This window comes from Vicia villosa, unplaced genomic scaffold (assembly GCF_029867415.1).
Source record: "Vicia villosa cultivar HV-30 ecotype Madison, WI unplaced genomic scaffold, Vvil1.0 ctg.000053F_1_1_2_unsc, whole genome shotgun sequence".
Classification (NCBI taxonomy): domain Eukaryota; kingdom Viridiplantae; phylum Streptophyta; class Magnoliopsida; order Fabales; family Fabaceae; genus Vicia; species Vicia villosa.
This window is the reverse complement of record NW_026704982.1, coordinates 59,536-76,004: the sequence shown is the minus strand read 5'-3', so window position 1 is coordinate 76,004 and position 16,469 is coordinate 59,536. Positions and strand designations below refer to the sequence as shown.

Sequence of the window (16,469 nt, the reverse complement as noted above, 5' to 3'; positions counted from 1 at the left end):
ATAAATATGTCATTAATTTAAATTCAATGGTTATTATTAAAAGTCTTCAGTTCTCATTATAGCAAAAGTTCTCATTTGATACGTCCCATATATATATATATATATATATATATATATATATATATATATATATATATATATATATATATATATATACGAGGAGAGATCAAATTATACCCGAATTGTTACACCATGAGTTACACTCGCTCAATAACTTCACATCGGATATTTATTTTTAAAAATCAACCGTTAGGTTGAAACATACTATCATATTGATCATACCTATAAAAGTTTAGAATAGTCTTTAATGATTTGTTATACCATCCAGATATCCAAAGATTAACCTCAAAATGAACTTTCATATAACGTTAATTTTGAGGTAATTCAATGACATAGTAAATCATTATAGATTAATCTCAAACTTTATAGATATGATATATATGATAGTATGTTTCAATCCAATGGTTGATTTTAAAAAATATTTATTCGAGATGAAGTTATGAGCAAGTGTAACTTCTAATGTAACTCTTCGGGTGTAACTCTCTCTCTCTCTCTCTATCTCTCTCTCTCTCTCTCTCTCTCTCTCTCTCTCTCTCTCTCTCTCTATCTATCTATCTCTCTATCTATCTATCTATCTATCTATCTATCTATCTATCTATCTATCTATCTATCTATCTATCTATCTATCTATCTATCTATCTATCTATCTATCTATCTATCTATCTATCTATCTATCTCTATCTATCTAGGCAGTTCATAAAATAATCAATTAAAAAGATGAAGGGGCATAAAACCTAACCAATTAAAAAATCGATAGTTGGACATGCCCAACCTATTACTAAAAAACTTTCATAAGTACAAATATGAAGTGAATCCCACCGAATATCATAGTTAACAAAAAACTTGCATTGGTTAATCTATTTGTAGATGCATTTTGCTCTCTGAAAATGTGATATAATCTAAAGAAGCGTAGGTTGTATAAAGTATGCTTGAACTTAATTAAAATATGCCTAGTGATAATATTCAAATTTGAAAATGATTGAATAGTTAGCATCGAGTCAGTTTGTAGCCAAGGATTTTTTTTTCTTTCTATTAGCATATTCAATATAGAAAGCATGATTTCATAGGGGGCTACCAGAGCGCTTTTCTGGAAAAAATGCTCTTATAGGGGGGCTACCAGAGCGCTTTTCTGGAAAAAGCGCTCTTATAGAGGGGGCTACCAGAGCGCTTTCAAAAGCGCTTTCGTTACCTACGGCAGCACTGGCTTTGGCAGCGCTTTAAAGCGCTTTAGTAGCCCAAAAAAATTGCTTTGGTAGCCCTTTTCCGTAGTAGTGAATTCAGTTTGAAAATAGATGCAAACTTTAATCTTAGATGAGAAAGCTTCCAAGAATCTTCCTAATTTATCTTTAAATGTGTCACCACAAGTTGATATTTCAGGATTTCCTCTTGAAAATTCATATATGTTGTACTTAAACCAATTATGACTAGGAAAGCACCGATTAACGTGTATGATTTTAGATGCCGGAGGAAGTCGAAATTTGATTTCAAAGTATTTAATAATTATAAACTCTTGAATTGAAGAGTACATGTTTCATTTAAAAGAAGTAGATGTCATATAGACCAATTGTTTAAGATGAAAAATGTCTTTATCAAGCTCAATGTTACAATTTTAAAATCTAATATCATTTCTTGTGTGTCAAATTTTCTAAATAATTATTATGATGAAGGTCATGATCAATTTTTAAATTTGAAAGTTTTAACTTCTACTAGCAAATTTGAATAAACTTTAAATAAATATATATATATATATATATATATATATATATATATATATATATATATATATATATATATATATATATTGAAATTTAAGTTTAATTTCCTGGTATAATGTTTTTTGATAACATATTTTTTTTAAAAATTTTAAAATAACTAATTTTTTTTATACATAGTTGAATAAATGGCTTACAAATGTCACCACAAATCTTACTAATCATTTGAAGCATGCAAAGGGGTGCTCAAATATATTTAAAAAAACAATAGTCAAATATATCTTTGTGTATCGCTACAAGATATTCAATTTATAAAATATTTAATTAAAATTTTTCAAAAGGATAATAAAAAAAGAAAGCATAAATAATTGATTATATGTCTTTATCTCACTCCTTTCATGAATAGAATATGAGAATATTTCAAACTAACCCTTAGGTTATCAATGTACCAATAGATGAAAAATATATATATATATATATATATATATATATATATATATATATATATATATATATATATATATATATAGATGTACACAAACACATAACCGATTGTGCCCATTCAGCTAAAGAAAATCACATATTCAAATTTAAAAAATGGTTGAGTGGGAAAAATATTATATGGATTTAATGTTTGTACCATGTGGATTTCTCATCCTTGTTTTATATCATTTCTGGTTATGGCATATGACTCGAACACAGCCATTCACCACAACTTTGGGAAGAGATGCAGATGGTAGAAGATTTTGGGTTCTTGCGATGATGAAGGTAACACATATATAAGACCATAACTTTAAATATATTTTGTTGTTCATATCATATAAATTTTTTTACATCTTGTAATTTGTTAATATTCTTTTAATCTTTTTTTACTTTGTTCCATATCAAATAATTATTTTCATGCAGAGATTTGGTCTAACTTTAATCAGAACCCCGCAAATAGACAATGAAATTGATCTATTTGAATTAATCGGTTACAAGATTGGATATCAATTTTTTTTTTTTTTAAAATTATCTTCATGCTCTAAGCTATATGCGTTTTAACTACATCCTCTACTTCAAATTATAAAATATATTTTGTTTTGTTTTGGTTTTTACCAATAATCACAAATAAATATTAAGGAAAATAATTACTTTTCAGTTCTACAGATTGAATTATTTACCAAAATATGCAGGATATTGAGAACAACCTCGTTGCAGTCCAAAGTCTTCGAAACCTAATAATGGGAACAACGCTAATGTCAACAACATCAATTTTCCTATGTGCTGGTCTAGGAGCAATTATAAGCAGCACTTATAGTGTCAAAAAACCAATCAAAGAATCAGTTTTTGGAGCACATGGTGATTTTGTGGTAGTACTAAAATATGCAATAGTACTAACAATATTATCATTCTCATTTGTGTGCAACACTCTCTCTTCAGCATTTATCAATCAAGTGAATATGCTAATTTGCATTCCACAAAATGTTAAGTCTATGGTGACCCCAGAATATTTGTCCCAACATATTGCAAAGGCTATGTTACTAAACTTAGTTGGAAATAGGCTTTTCTATACTGCAATTACAATTCAACTTTGGATCTTTGGGCCATTGTTACCTTTCCTCTCTTCAATGTTAATGGTTTGTATACTATATAATCTTGACTTTGTTGGTGGGACCCGCCCTAAGAATGAAGAGATGGATTTTATACATAGTGATGCATGAGTGATACTACTAAAAATATATTACATTATAGAGTCGTTTAATATGAATCCGATGTAAAGATGGAATTTACTTTTTTTAAGAATGATATTGAAATGTTTAATTTGTATCTTAAATAAACCTAACTTGTGAAATTAATAGAAACTTATTTTTATTTATGATATGTAAAAAAAATTGAATGGAAAATAATTATATATATATATATATATATATATATATATATATATATATATATATATATATATATATATATATATAGTGGAGCTACCAAGAAAGATAGGGAAAGAAAAAGCACAACTGACGACCTACTAAGAAATCATTTTTAAGTAAATGAGATACACCTATCTTTCAAGGCCTCCTCGTCAATTGGAGATCTTGTTAAGATAAAATTATTAGTGGTTTTCCATAAAGTCTAAGCCACGAAATGCCAAATCATTATAAGACATTTTCTACTCCTAGCCAAATCCACCAAGTAGGAAAAATCCTATATCATAAGATTGCAAAAATAGAACAAGTGATAAATATATGGGAGGCAAACTCTAAATACATAGCACATAAACTGTAAGAAAGACCACAACAAAGATCTAAAATAACTCGCCCGATACGTATACTCTTTCTGGTCGGGATCTTATCTTGGAGAAGTTGTCAAGAAAACAAAAACACTTTTGAGGAAGCCTAACTACCTAAAATGGAAGCTAAGAACATGCTAAACTAGATGCTAAGGAAGAAATAGAAGCATGAGACTAAAAAATATTGCGGTAGGCATATACGACAATGTAGATATACTAGTCACTCCTAGTGACCAGTGAAACAATGACTCTCTAGTGAGAAAGTAATACTCTGAATGGTTAGGAGAAGGTCATCCCCCAAATCTTACTCATGGTCAAAGAGAGGTATCCTTCATTGATAAGGAAAAAGGGAAGTGACCTTGAGATAAATGTTAATTATAAATTGCTTGAATTATTTTATTTCGTTTATGTTACTCTTGGTCCTGTCTAAATAAATATTTCTCACTTAATTCTCTCCAATCCGAATAATCATTTGAAGGTCCGACTTCTTGTTGGGTAGGTAATGGAGGAGAATGAATGGTGAAATCATTTGACATTGGGACACCTGTTTGGGTTTCTTCTAGAAAAATGTCCTCTTATTTGAAGAGGTCATTCTAGTATTTGATTTTGCTCGTAAACAACCAATTATTTTTATTGTTTACCATCATCGTACTTGGATTAGATATCTCAATTAATTTCTCTTTTGTCCGTAATCTGTTTGCAGTGAGAAAAGTGAAACAATCATCTGTATGAGTGATCATCCCCAATATTATCGCCTCTAGAAAACATAATTTAAACTAATGCTCTATAAATGCAACACATACATGGGTTTTGAATGGTCGATAACTTGTCACCAACGAAGGTATAAATATCTCCATTTAAATTACCCTATAGTGGTCTGACATTCAACTGATTAGGAAACTTTAGTACATTGCATCTAAAGCAATATGTCATATTGTGGTGATAATGGTTGTTTTTGGCATCTTTTCTATATCAGGGATGTCAAAGTTACTAATGGTACAATGGCCTGGATACCAAAGTGTTATTTAACTAACAACTTGGATCCACTATGTGGGTACCTAAATTACCTGTTGGATTTTGGGTAGGAATGTCTTGCCTCCGCGAAAAGGTTGCGGTTTCTAGATATCAGGTGTTTAAGACACATGACGGGAGACACTTTGATGTTTATCAAGTTTGATCACAAAGAAGTAGTCACATAAATTATAAACACAAGAAAAAAGGTAAAATATTAGAAGAAGGGGTTGTATGAAATCCCTTCAAAATTACCCTAGAAAGTATTTTATTGGTTAAATAGCATAAACACAATTTACTTAGTATTAGTTAATTATATGACAAACGATATTGTTTTCGATACCTTGAGTTTCTTAATTGAACACAAGTCAAGTAAAAGTCTTGTGTTTGACGTTTATAAAGTTGATAACGTCTATTTTCTTGACTTGGTTGATGTGTCAATGTATCGTACTGAATGTTTAGTTGCTAAAATTGAAGTTTCTTGGCTATGGATTAGACATTTAGGACATGTAAATTTTGACTTAATAAATAAGATACATCAAAATATACAGTAGTAGGTCTACAAAAATAAATTTTTCTAAAGAAAGACTTTGTGATTTTTTTCAAATGAGGAAGCAAACCAGAGTGTCTTTTAAATCAAAATAAAAAATTGTTTCAACTTCAAAACCTTTCGAACTTCTCAATCTGGATTGCTCGGTCGGACCGAGAACTAGAGGATAAGATGGTCTTGCAAGGTCATAAGATTGTAGTTGTGATTGGCCCGATAAAAATGATGTGACTCGACCATATCATTTCTCAGCCTACTAGTGGGTTAATCTTTTTATGTTTATTTTTCAACTCATCAAAACAACGTCGTTTTGAGTGAGGAGTAAAAAACAAAACAAAAACTAAAAGAAACAAAAAATGGTTTCCTCTCTCCAATTTAGAAAATATTTTGAAACCTAATGAAATAACATGTTTCTTTTCTTTCCCTCAATTGGAACCCTAATCTCTCTAATCCTTCGATCTTTGTAAAACTCGGAACTTCAATTCTTGCAATCAACTATGAACTTCGGTAGAAACCGTATCCCTATTATTGTAGCCTCATCTCCTTATCTCATTTCATTCAATTTCATCATTTTTGTCAAAATATTAAGTCCACGTATGTTTAAATTTTTCTTCTATTGAGAATGAGATAAATCTTGCAAAAGTAACATCTATTTTTTTTTGTAAGCAAGAATTATATTGATAGGAGAACCCAAATTCTCAAAACTTGATACAAAAAAACCCCCGAGCAACTACTCAAGAGGAATTACACGCCAATTGCATCTTACGATAAATAAAAAAGAGGATTTCTACTAAACTCGTAAAAATTACAATTGAGTTGGGTAATTTTGCCAACAAAAGCCCATCTCCAAACCAACGCTTTGAGGCCCCAAACTATGTCGGATATATTCCACGAATCTCCCTTAAAAATGATATTGTTTTTCACCGTCCAAAGAGTCCATCAAACCGCCAACCACACCACTCCCTCCTTTCCCTTTCTAACTTTCTCTATCTTTCCGAACTTGAACCATTTCAAAAAGCTTTCCATAAAATCCCCCGCCTTATAATCAACGAAACCAAGCCATTCAGATATATCCTTCCAAATTAAATCCGAATTATAACATAGGAAAAGCGAATAAGTCGTAGTTTCTTCATTCTCACAACAGAAAACCCAAGAAGAGTTAGAATAAGATAAGATACATCTATAAGATAACTCACATCTCGTTAGAAGATTATTGATGAAACACCTCCATTCAAAGGCTTTTATTTTCATCGGCACATCCATCTTCCAAACAATTTTAAGCGCCGAGTCATACTTTCCAAAAGGGCCAGAAGGGGTGTGCATGCAATTGATGATATGAAAGCAGCTTTTCATCGAGAAAATACCTTTCCCGTCTGCATTCCATAATACAGTGTCAATGCAGTTTGAAACAGGCCTAGCAGCGTACACCGCTTGTTGCAACTGCAGCAGCTCCGCTGCTAATGCAACACTAACCAAACTGTTTCGGGTGATGCCGAAGTCCCCCATATCCAAACTCCGTTGCACCAACCACCCATGAGAGCCACCGGGACATCTTGCAAGATAGATTCAGTGAATTTATAAAGTTCGGATTTATGAAATATTTCAAAAAAAATAAATTATATTTGCATAATATAGTAAAGCAAAACTTTTTTTTTATTTCATAGAACTTTTTTTAAATTTTATAGATATAAAATTTGTGTTATGAATTTTTATTTTAAAATTTGGATCGATTTTTATTATCGAGTAATCTTATTGAGGATTGAAATGTTATCAATCAAAGAGTGGGAAGTAGGGATTTTTCGGATCATTGCCCAATCTAGTTAAATTCGGGAAGGGTTAATTAGGGGCCGAAGCCGTTTCGTTATAATAATGCTTGGTTCAAACATGATGGTTTCAAACAAACATGAATATAGATTTATTCGTAATAAATTTGAAAAAATGAACATACAACATTATAAGTTTATGACATAAATCAATGAAAAAAATAAATAAAGTGAAATGGAGAGATAGAAAAAAGGTGAAAAAGAATAAGAAAATATAATAAGTGAGATTGAGAAATATTAAGAAAATATAATAAATGAGATTGAAAATAAGAAAAATGGTGAGAAGAGAGTTGGATTTGATCCACCCTATTTATTAATGAAATTGACTATGAGGATAAATGGAACAGAGGTAGGTTTATAGTATTTGGGAGAAGGTTAAATATGTGAGGATTAGTTGAAGAGGTGGGTTTAGAATTATGGTTGGGGAAAAGTTGGGATTAATTGATGAGGTGGATTGTGGATTTAACCATCTAACAATTTATATACTATTAATTTTTTATTTGCATGAAAAATTACTTGCCATTAATTACTACTATTATTTAATGATATTATTAAATTAATTAATTGAGAGGTGAGAAGGTTTATGGGTTGGTAGGTTTATGGTTATTGAGAAGTGTGGATTAATTGAAGAGGTGGATTGTGGATTTAACCATCTAACCATTTTTACACTATTAAATTTTTATTTGCATGAGAAGTTACTTGCGATTAATTACTACTACTATTATTAATGATATTATTGAATTAAGTAATTGAGATGTGAGTGGGTTTAGTAATTAGTTAATTATTAATAATTTTTATTTATATTTTGAATGAGTAATGGATCAATACGTGTGTTACTTTATTTTTTTTTAATTTTTTATTTAATAAAATATATAAATTAGTTAGTGGAATATTTTTAGATATTAATTAAAAAAATTAGTTAGTGGGAGTAAATAATAATGAATAATTAAATAAATCGAATTATTTTTTTAATTTTTTATTTAATAAAATATATAAATTAGTTAGTGGAATATTTTTAGATATTAATTAAAAAAACTAGTAAGGAAGTAAATAATTAAATAAATAAATAGAATAATAAGAAATTATTAATACATAATTTTTTGACTGAGTGATTTATAATAAATAACGGAGGGAGGAAGCAGTGTACTATATTATGGATTTGGCATAATGAACGTGGCTCCCAATTTTAAGCAACATCAAGAGTAAATAAAACACAATAAAATGAAATACAGGATCAACTCCAACAAAGCAAATGTGTAATTATGTATTAGTTTAAAACTAACACAAATTACTCCATTTATTCATTATAACATAATAACTAAACCTAACGCATATTACTAGTTTTATCACCCGCATCAGGATTAGGATCAACACCGTCATTAAAGAATTCGACAGGAAAATCATTAACTGACTTCAAAACCAAACGTGAAAAACCTTCTTCAGAATTGAACTCGTTCAGTCCAAGAGGAGCACATTCACCAGTCATTTTGTAACAAAATAAAAGACTATAAGAGCTGCTTCCAGATCGATATTCCGTTATCACAAACCTTCCATTGATTTTTTCAACACCATGATCGTTTCCAGGACCACTAATACCAACATATCTCAGTTGAGTAGTGTTATCAACAAACACCGACCATTCTGATGATTTAGCACAGAGAGGTTTGTCCCTGAACTCAATAACAACCTCATAACCAGTAAAGATCTTAGCCTCGGGGCTTTTTGGTATGGTGAACTTAACTGGAAAGCCAAATTCAAAACTAGATTGTACGACATTTAGTGGACATTTTGAATTAGCGGTTTTGCCTAGGGATATCCCTCCACTATAAGCGCTCTCATTTACTGGTTGTATGTAGTATCCGCTACCTTGGATAAGGAGGTCACCATCAGTGTCCAATACATCAGTAGGATAAGAAGGACCAGCGGTGTTTGATGGAAGATTGGTGATGAAAGTAAAGAGGAGGAAGGAAAGGATGAGAGATAAAACGTGATTCATGGTTTCTTGCTTATGTGTTTTGGTGCTTTCGTTACCTCTGCTGGATCAGTTAGTTATAGAGTTGTAAAGATATTTGGTAGTTTAAATTAGTGGCTGATAGCTATCCTCGTGTTACACATGCTACCTTCATTATTCATACTTCAAGACTTACTATACTAAACTCTTTATAAATTCATTTTAACACCATCAATTCCGAATTAAATAATTTTATATTTGTAGAAACATGTCATGCTAACAATAGTAAGATTTTCGATAGTGTAATTTATTGAGGTTGGATGAAAAAATACATGTTAAGTAAGTTTCACATCGATAGTTAAATATTTTTTCTTTTACAAATATAATTAAATTGCTGATACTTAGAAATTCATAATTTAAAAAAAATAATAATAAGAGTTTATCTCAAATACTTTTTTTTTTCAATAAAAAATAGTAAGAGCTTATCATTATTCTCTTTATAGTGGTCTGACTTTAACTTCCCCTCTCACAGTGAGTGATCCATTTGCAACTAAAAAAATGCCTAAAAAGTAATCTTCCATCACTATACTTATAGTGTTATGTGTGAGAACAAGATGATGATCGGAATAGTGAACTTGAATTTGATGTGAAAGAATAGGTTTTATGAAGATGATGTTTTGATGAAGATAAATCTTCCCCTCTTCTTGGATGTCGGGATAGTTGATTCTGTCAGTGAGAATTGCGATCATGTTTCTTGACAACGGGAACCTCGGGTTCCCCTTGGTTGGGTCGGCGATATCGGAGCCGAGGAGAAAGACTTCTAGAACGTCTTCGGTGTCTCCGGAAGGGAGATCTTAGCAGGCGTGTTTCTTCTAGGGCTCTAATCCTCTTGTTTTGTTGGAGGATCAAAGCGTTGATCTTGTTAATGGCTTCGAACATGCGGGTCAGATGGGGGTCGGCGTTGGCGGGCACGGACAGTTGTTGAGATCGTTTTGGAACGTTTTCTTGGGCTTTCTTGGATCTTCCTATTTCTATATGTTGGACGGCAAGGTCGCGAGTGTCATCCGGGGAATGAGAGGCGGTTTCGCCATCTCTTTTTGGAGGGATTGCATCCTCCAAGAAAGGGTTGGTGAAATCGATGTTGGACTTGCGCTCGGGAGAATGAATGATGGAACGGACATTGTGGTTGTCGTGTTGACTGGCCATAATGTGATTGTTGAAGATTGCTTTGGTCTACGTTCGCAGGGGAGGAGAAAAGGGGGAGAGCAAATTTTCCACAGACGGCGCCACTGATCTGACCTGTTGATCAGAACCCGAAAAGGCCTGAGACGTCCATTCAATGTTGGTGATGATGAGAAAAGGGGGTGTACCTGCAAGGAACTCCGACGATCAAGTAAGTGGGAGCACAAATATGTTTTAGTGTTTCAAGGGTTTGAAATTGTGTTACTTGACCCTTTTAAATGAGAGGGTTTATATAATGCCCCCAGTGCTTGGCCATTAGTCCACATTTTGGTCTGGATCACGGATCTAGGCCCAAAACGTGTGGCTGTCAGAATTGTAGGAGTAAACTTAGGAATCCTGGGAAACTGCCTAAAACTAGCCGTTGGCCGGTCAGAGGGGCATTCCTGGTCGACAGGGACGCTTAACAGGCTTGGAATACTCTGCTCCTCGACGGGGAGCAGGATGTATGCCTTGTTGCTGGCGCGGAGGCTAATCTGGCCGAGTGCAACTATGGTGAGCTGTCATCAACATGAGGGGGGAGCGAGCCCGACAATGAGACTGGGGAGATGGCGTTCCTACTGCCCTTAGGTGACTGGGCTAAGGCTATTGGGTCGTCCTGGGAGCAGAAGCGGATTGGGCCAGGCCTAGTCATTGGGCCAGTCTAGAAGAAATACTATTAATCAATTGGGAGCTACTGATATTAAGCTGGACTATGAAAAGAGTTATTATTTCTTAGTTCTTTGACAGGTAACTTGGAAGTTCTTCTATTGACAGAGTCACAGTGAATTATTGTGCCAAGTCAAGAAATAGAAAAAAATTATATGCTACAATAGTGGTGTGGTGGGACACATAAATAATAAAATGAAAGACACATCTACTGAGTTATGTCATACACACCTCGGTCACCTTATTGGGAAAGGACTCAATATTCGTTTTATTACAATTTTCTTCTGGTAAATGCATTACTAAAAAATTCACTTTAAGTGACAGAATTAGAGACTAAAAAACCCTAAAAATTAGTCACTATAGCGTTTTACGATCGATTCAGTGACTACCAATTTTTTGATTGGAAAAGTGATAGTCACTAATCTTTTGTGAATAATTTAATGACCGAACTTTGGCGACCATTCTCATTTGATAATTTAAATTATTTTTAAATAAAACGAAATTAAAAGATGTTGACTTAAAAGATTAAACTCTAAACCTTGACTAATTTTTCCTGCTCATTACCACTGCACCACTATGTTTTTTTAGAAACAGTATTTCAACATATATAAATATTACGACAGAAATTAAAATTTCTAAATATCTCTACAAATTTTCAAATAATTATTTAGAAAATCACTCTTTTCTTATTTAATTTAAATATGTAATTAAAATAACATTTTATTTCATCATGCAAGTATAAAAATTGTACAATCAATATAAAATTCACTTTTATGCATATATAAAAATGAAAATTCATAATTTTTATATAAATATATATTTTATTTGTTAAAAAAATAAAAAAAATTAAACTAAACTTTTTATTGAAAAATAAAAAATTTGGAGATATTAAAATCTTTAGAACATAGAAAAAATTGGGAGAAAAATAATAGCTTAATAAAGATGATTAAAATATAGAGAAAAAATATATATTAGTCACCAAAATTTCAGTCATTGATTTTTTTTATAAATAAAATTTATATAAAACTGTATTTTTGAAGACTGAATAATAGCACTAAAGACATGTACTCATCATTTTCTAGTAAGCTATATAGAGTTTTCTTTCATAGTAATGGTCTTCATATGATGTCAAATGTTCTAGATTTAATTAACACTGATGTTTGCATGATGGATGGTAATATTTAAGGCAATGCATTATTATTATTATTACTAGTATATAACCCGCGCGATGCGCGGTTGACCTATTATATATTATTGTGATTTTATATAATATTTTAAACTTCAAATTATAGTTATTATATTTATTATATGACTATAAAATCTAAAAAATATATGTTATATAACTATAAAATCTAAAAAAATACATATTAAATGATGATAATTCAATATCACCCATTTATATACACATGATTATGAATATAATAATAAAATATATGATAAAATATATTGTAAGACCATTTTTTAAAAATGAAATAATATATAATATTCTTAAATTTATAGAACAATAGTGCTCAATAACTATTCTTTTCATCTTTAAAGAATTTCAAAGGTGAATAATCAAATTAAAAATGTTAATATTTAAATTTATTTATAAAATAATAGTGTTTTAGAATTATATTTTACGAAAAAGTGATACATAAACAATAAATAAGAAAAAAAGACAATTAATCATTAAGTAACGTCAATTAAGTAAAATATTCTATTTTCTAAATTTATTGTTATTTAGAAACAGGTAAATTTTAGAATTGAAAGACCGGTAAATTTATTGTAATTAATATAATAATTAAAATTTATACTATAGAAGAAAATTAGAACTTATATCCTAAAGAAAGCACAAATCGTACCATTGTAGAATTGTGAAGAAAGAGGAAAGAAATTAAACCAAAAAAATAAATAAAAATAAATAAATACAAAAATAAAAAAACATCTTTAACATAAGTATATGTATTAAAATTTATAGAATTTAGATTCTCCAAATGAATGCAATAGAGGTATATTTCAATATTCCTTCTAAGATTGTTATTTGTAGGAGCTTGTGCCTATTAGACTCTTTTTCAAATTGCAAAACATGCAAAGTAATAATTAGAAATTATATTAGACAATATGAATATGAGTATGAAATGAATTTGAATATAATCATAATAGTATTTATGAAATATAATCAAAATAGTAAGATAAAATTTATTCGAAAAAATATGGATATGAAATAGATTTGAATAGATGTAAAAAAATATGGAAAACCTTCCAAAAGCTTTTGGATAAGATAATGAATCGGTATAGAATAGTTCACTCATTCATTCAAACTTTGTCAAGTTATTCATCAAATTCTAAAATATACATGGAGAGAGAAAGTGAGAGGAAATTGTCTATTTAAGGAAGAAAGGAAACAAAATTATCTTTTAGAATAATAAAATGATATTATGAATGGTCGTTTCATAAAATCATTATTTTCTAAACATTAATTTTTGCAATAATTATAAAATTTGTAACTGATTTTTGTTCCAAAAATAAATTGTAATTAAATTAGTAATTATTGTTGAAATACATTTTAAAAAGATTAGAAAAATTTGTTGTTTATTCTTTATATAATGAGATTAATCACTAATAATGAGATTTTTATAATGGATAATCACAATAATAATGAAATTAAACTCCAATAATGAGATTAGTAAAATTATTGATGATAGCATTAAACACTAATAATGAGATTTTTATATAAATTAGTAATTATTGTTGAAACACATTTTTCAATAAAATAAATCGAGCAAGAATAAAATTATTTGTTACTTTATATAAAATTTATTTATGAATACATATAATATAATTATATAAAATATACTATTTGATTAATCTATATAGTGTCTGTGATTCGAAATAAAGAAAAACCAAAAAATACTTTTTTAGAGACATATATAATGTATTATATATAAGATAAATGAGAAGAACATGAAGTTTTAATTATTATATATAATATTTATTATATATTAAAAACTTACAATTTTTTATATATGAAGTAAATAATTTTGTATTCATCCTAATAAGTAGTAAATAATTTATTATATAAGTATTTTTGTTTTCATTTACATTATAAATTTATATTTATTTTATCATCATATCACCTATATCTTAAAAGATAGAGGATATCATAATATGCACATCACTGCATGAAATTTATATTTCTCCACAAAATAAAGGATGCTCTTTCTTTTATAAGTTTTTGTTTATTAAGATTAAAAATATATAATTGTAATTAATTGTAAAATTTATTTGTGAATTTTAATCTATATAAAAAATTTTGGCACAAATATTTTTTTTTTGCCAGATTAATATTTGGGACAACACAAATTTATTTTAAGAATTTAATTTTATCTAGATTATCATAAACTTTATAAAAAATTGTTTTGATAATTATTATTCTAATTATATAGCTATATAATTATTCAGATAAAACAAATATAAATTATAGAAACATTTAAATTATAATAACAAAAAAATATGTAAATTAAGATACTATTAAGAAAAAATAAGTACAAAATATACAAAATAAAAATATAATTATCAACATTTAAAGTTATGTAATAATAACATAAAATTTAAATGACTTTAAAATCATTATAATGTCATTAATATTCTTGATCAACATATATGATCAACTCTTAGAGAAAAGAAAACTATAAAACTATTAATTTTATAATTTATACACTAAAATTCACAATATATAATTGTAATTTGTTGTAAATTTTATTTGTGAATTTTAATCTATACAAAAAATTTTGGCACAAATATTTTTTTAAAATATTTTTTTTGCCAGATTAATATTTGGGACAACACAAATTTATTTTAAGAATTTAATTTTATCTAGATTATCATAAACTTTATAAAAAATTGTTTTGATAATTATTATTCTAATTTTATAGTTATATAATTATTCAGATAAAACAAATATAAATTATAGAAACATTTAAATTAATAACAAAAAATATGTAAATTAAGATACTATTAAGATAAAATAAGTACAAAATATACAAAATTAAAATATAATTATCAACATTTAAAGTTATGTAATAATAACATAAAATTCAAATGACTTTAAAATCATTATAATGTCATTAATATTCTTGATCAACATATATGATCAACTCTTAGAGAAAAGAAAACTAAGAAACTATTAATTTTATAATTGATACACTAAAATTCATATGAAGGTACGACTAAAAATCATAACAAAAATTACATCAATGAAAGAGAAGAATTTTATTTGACGCACATATTAGGACTAAACCGTGTACTTATTTGAGCGATCATTTCAAAGTCTTTCTCAGTCGTAATAATCCAACAACATTCATCCTCTTCTTTCTGATTCACATAGAAAAATTATATCAATAGATTCAGTTGAAAAAATTATATCAATAAAAAGAAAAGTTTAAATATTTGTAATAGAACAATATGGTCTCTATTATGCCATACAAACCCAGACATACATGTAAAAGAGAAGAAAAAAAACTATTACAAAAAATTGAAGATTACCAAAAAGATTTGATGTACAAATGATGATAAACCAATATCAGATATTTATATACACGATAATTGTGCATATAGATAGAACATAATAAAAAAAAATTTATTAATTAAAATTTAAATATACAATAAATGGGTGAATGATTATAATTAAATAAAAGGAGTTACAAAATAGCAACAACAAAAAACTTTTCAAAAATTTATATTACATATTTATTTCATCAATACTATTTTTAAATTATTCTTATATTCTATCTGCTTCATTTTTTTATTTATTTTTTATTATCGTTACTATTCTTTCTCAGTAATTTTTATGTATTTTAAGTTATTCATCCATGTTGGTCAAAAAATTTGTTTTAGTAATATAGAAGATTATTATATTCATAAAAATGTAAAGGTTAAATTTTTATTAGTTTTAATTTATTAAGTGACTACAAATTTATAAAATAAAAATTTTAAAAGTTTATAATATTTAACGGTTATAAGAGTTATAAAAGGAGTAAAATACTTTAAAGAGGATTAATTGTGATATAAATTAAAAAAAATATTAATGACATTTATTTGACAAATTTTTGTAAACAAAATTTATTTGAGACTTATCTCAAAAAGAAATATAAAATTTTATAAAATATTTTAAAAAAATGGAAATCTTGACTTAAATTGAGAAGCTTTGTAAATATGCCACATAAGC

General features: G+C 28.3%; 2 protein-coding genes across 2 annotated transcripts; one reads left to right on the top strand and one right to left on the bottom strand.

The window, feature by feature from the left end:
- The first annotated feature begins 2,313 nt into the window (after positions 1-2,313).
- LOC131623143 (uncharacterized) lies at positions 2,314-3,630 on the top strand. Its single transcript, XM_058894150.1, has 2 exons — positions 2,314-2,540; positions 2,948-3,630. The coding sequence occupies exons 1-2, from the start codon at positions 2,370-2,372 to the stop codon at positions 3,473-3,475; spliced, it is 699 nt and encodes a 232-aa protein (XP_058750133.1). The 5' UTR covers positions 2,314-2,369; the 3' UTR covers positions 3,476-3,630.
- A 4,855-nt stretch (positions 3,631-8,485) lies between these two features.
- Positions 8,486-9,461, bottom strand: LOC131623141 (kunitz-type trypsin inhibitor-like 2 protein). Its single transcript, XM_058894149.1, has one exon. It carries the CDS (start codon positions 9,416-9,418, stop codon positions 8,747-8,749), a length of 672 nt encoding a protein of 223 aa, XP_058750132.1. The 5' UTR covers positions 9,419-9,461; the 3' UTR covers positions 8,486-8,746.
- Between the last annotated feature and the right edge of the window lie 7,008 nt (positions 9,462-16,469).

What these genes read in the sequence shown, in the direction of transcription:
- LOC131623143 (XM_058894150.1), top strand. Translation starts at nt 2,370, where the DNA reads ATGGTTGAGTGGGAAAAATATTATATGGATTTAATGTTTGTACCATGT. An exon ending in GGGTTCTTGCGATGATGAAG is followed by an intron (nt 2,541 to 2,947) that starts GTAACACATATA and finishes CAAAATATGCAG; the next exon opens with GATATTGAGAACAACCTCGT.
- LOC131623141 (XM_058894149.1), bottom strand. Translation starts at nt 9,418, where the DNA reads ATGAATCACGTTTTATCTCTCATCCTTTCCTTCCTCCTCTTTACTTTC.